The sequence below is a fragment of the Austrofundulus limnaeus genome, unplaced genomic scaffold (assembly GCF_001266775.1).
Source record: "Austrofundulus limnaeus strain Quisiro unplaced genomic scaffold, Austrofundulus_limnaeus-1.0 Scaffold774, whole genome shotgun sequence".
Classification (NCBI taxonomy): Eukaryota; Metazoa; Chordata; class Actinopteri; order Cyprinodontiformes; family Rivulidae; genus Austrofundulus; species Austrofundulus limnaeus.
The window spans coordinates 24,206-25,679 of record NW_013953176.1 but is presented as its reverse complement, the minus strand read 5'-3'; the positions used below and the strand labels follow the sequence as shown (position 1 = coordinate 25,679).

Below are 1,474 nucleotides of genomic sequence, written 5' to 3'. Positions count from 1 at the left end.
GACTTCAGGCCCAGGCCTCCCTTGCAAAAATGATCTATATTAATTTAATTTGTCTGGTTAAATAAAGGTTAAAAAATAATTTTATCTTCTAGAAGACTTTTGCTGCTGTTATGTTCTAGTTAGCCTCCTGTTACCTTTAGCTAGGCTTGTGCTACATTTTTTTTTGATACTTGATCATTTTATGTTTTTACTACCATTTTGCTACTTTGGCTTTTAATTAACCTTTTGCTAGTTGTAGCTTATCTTTTGCCGCTTTTARTTTTTAATCTAATCTTTGCTATTTTTTAGCTTTTAGCTAATATTTTGTTACTTTTGACTTGTAGCTATTTTTACTTAAAATCTACCCTTTGGTAAATGTTAAGTTTTAGGTAGCTCTGAGCATTGTTTTCACAGAAAATGCAAGTTCTCAAATTTAAAAATTTGTTTTTATTTGATAAGACTACATTTTTATTTCCTAACGGTTTTATTTTCTGGTATCACTTCTTTTGTTTGTGTTTAGGAGACATTAATATTGTAATTTCACTTACATCTTTTTACAAGGCATTTGACTATTACCGTAAAATGCTGACTACCGTCTTAGTTCACATTAAGGAGAGGTCAGGTTTATATACAAAAAATAATAAAAATAATAGTAAGATTGTCATTGTCTTTATTTGAATAATTCAGAAAGCTTAGCATTAAATTATTCTTTGGAATGATTTTGCTCAATTGAAAATTGTATAAATTTGGTGTCATTCTACAAGTCAGTCATGCTTATTTATTTAAATAAAAACAAGTGCCTTCAGTGAAAAGTAACTATACCCTCAAGATACGTGTCAAACTGAAACATCAATAATAAAACATTGGTTTCCGTGCCACCCCAGAGAGAGTAACAGTGTCAGTCTGGCCACGTCACATTCTCCCTCCACCTCTGGCTTTACTTCTCCCTGACAGTTTTAATGACCACTGAAACACTGTTTTCATGTGTAATTATGGGGTTTATATATTGATGTCATACTTGGGTTGGGCTGCAGCATGACTTCAGTCTGCCTGTAGATTTTTTCTGTCCAGTTTTTGGTGCAGTCTGCACGGCTCATCAGATTCTCAAAGTGAGCATCCAGCTCCGTCTTCTCGGCCTGGCCCAACTTCTCCCCCGTGTACTGAGGTAGAACACACAGATGTTACACTCTGGTCAGTTCACATCTTTAATCAAACAATACTAAAAAGATGTCAGGACCAGTGAGATGTTGACAAGGGAACTAGAATTCAATAATCCAGCATAAGACAATAAACTGGGCTTCACAAATTTCATCCAAACAAATCAGGGTGTGGAGAGGTGACTGTGTCAACTGTCTTTCCATCTTCAGTGAAACAGGCCAACCCCATTAGCATGATGACCAGCAATCATTGTAATGATTTTGTCTCGTGTGTGTGTGTGTGTGTGTGTGTGTGTGTGTGTGTTCGTTTTTGAGTATGGACTTGCACATTTTCATAT

General features: G+C 35.2%; 1 protein-coding gene across 2 annotated transcripts in view; it reads right to left on the bottom strand.

The window, feature by feature from the left end:
* Nucleotides 1–1,474, bottom strand: part of sh3glb2a (SH3-domain GRB2-like endophilin B2a) — a 40,420-nt gene that overhangs the window by 36,978 nt on the left and 1,968 nt on the right. For both annotated transcript variants that reach the window (XM_014028514.1, XM_014028515.1), the window contains exon 2: nt 998–1,139. In XM_014028514.1, the coding sequence (XP_013883968.1) occupies nt 998–1,139 (142 nt within the window). The remainder of the gene's footprint in view (nt 1–997; nt 1,140–1,474) is intronic.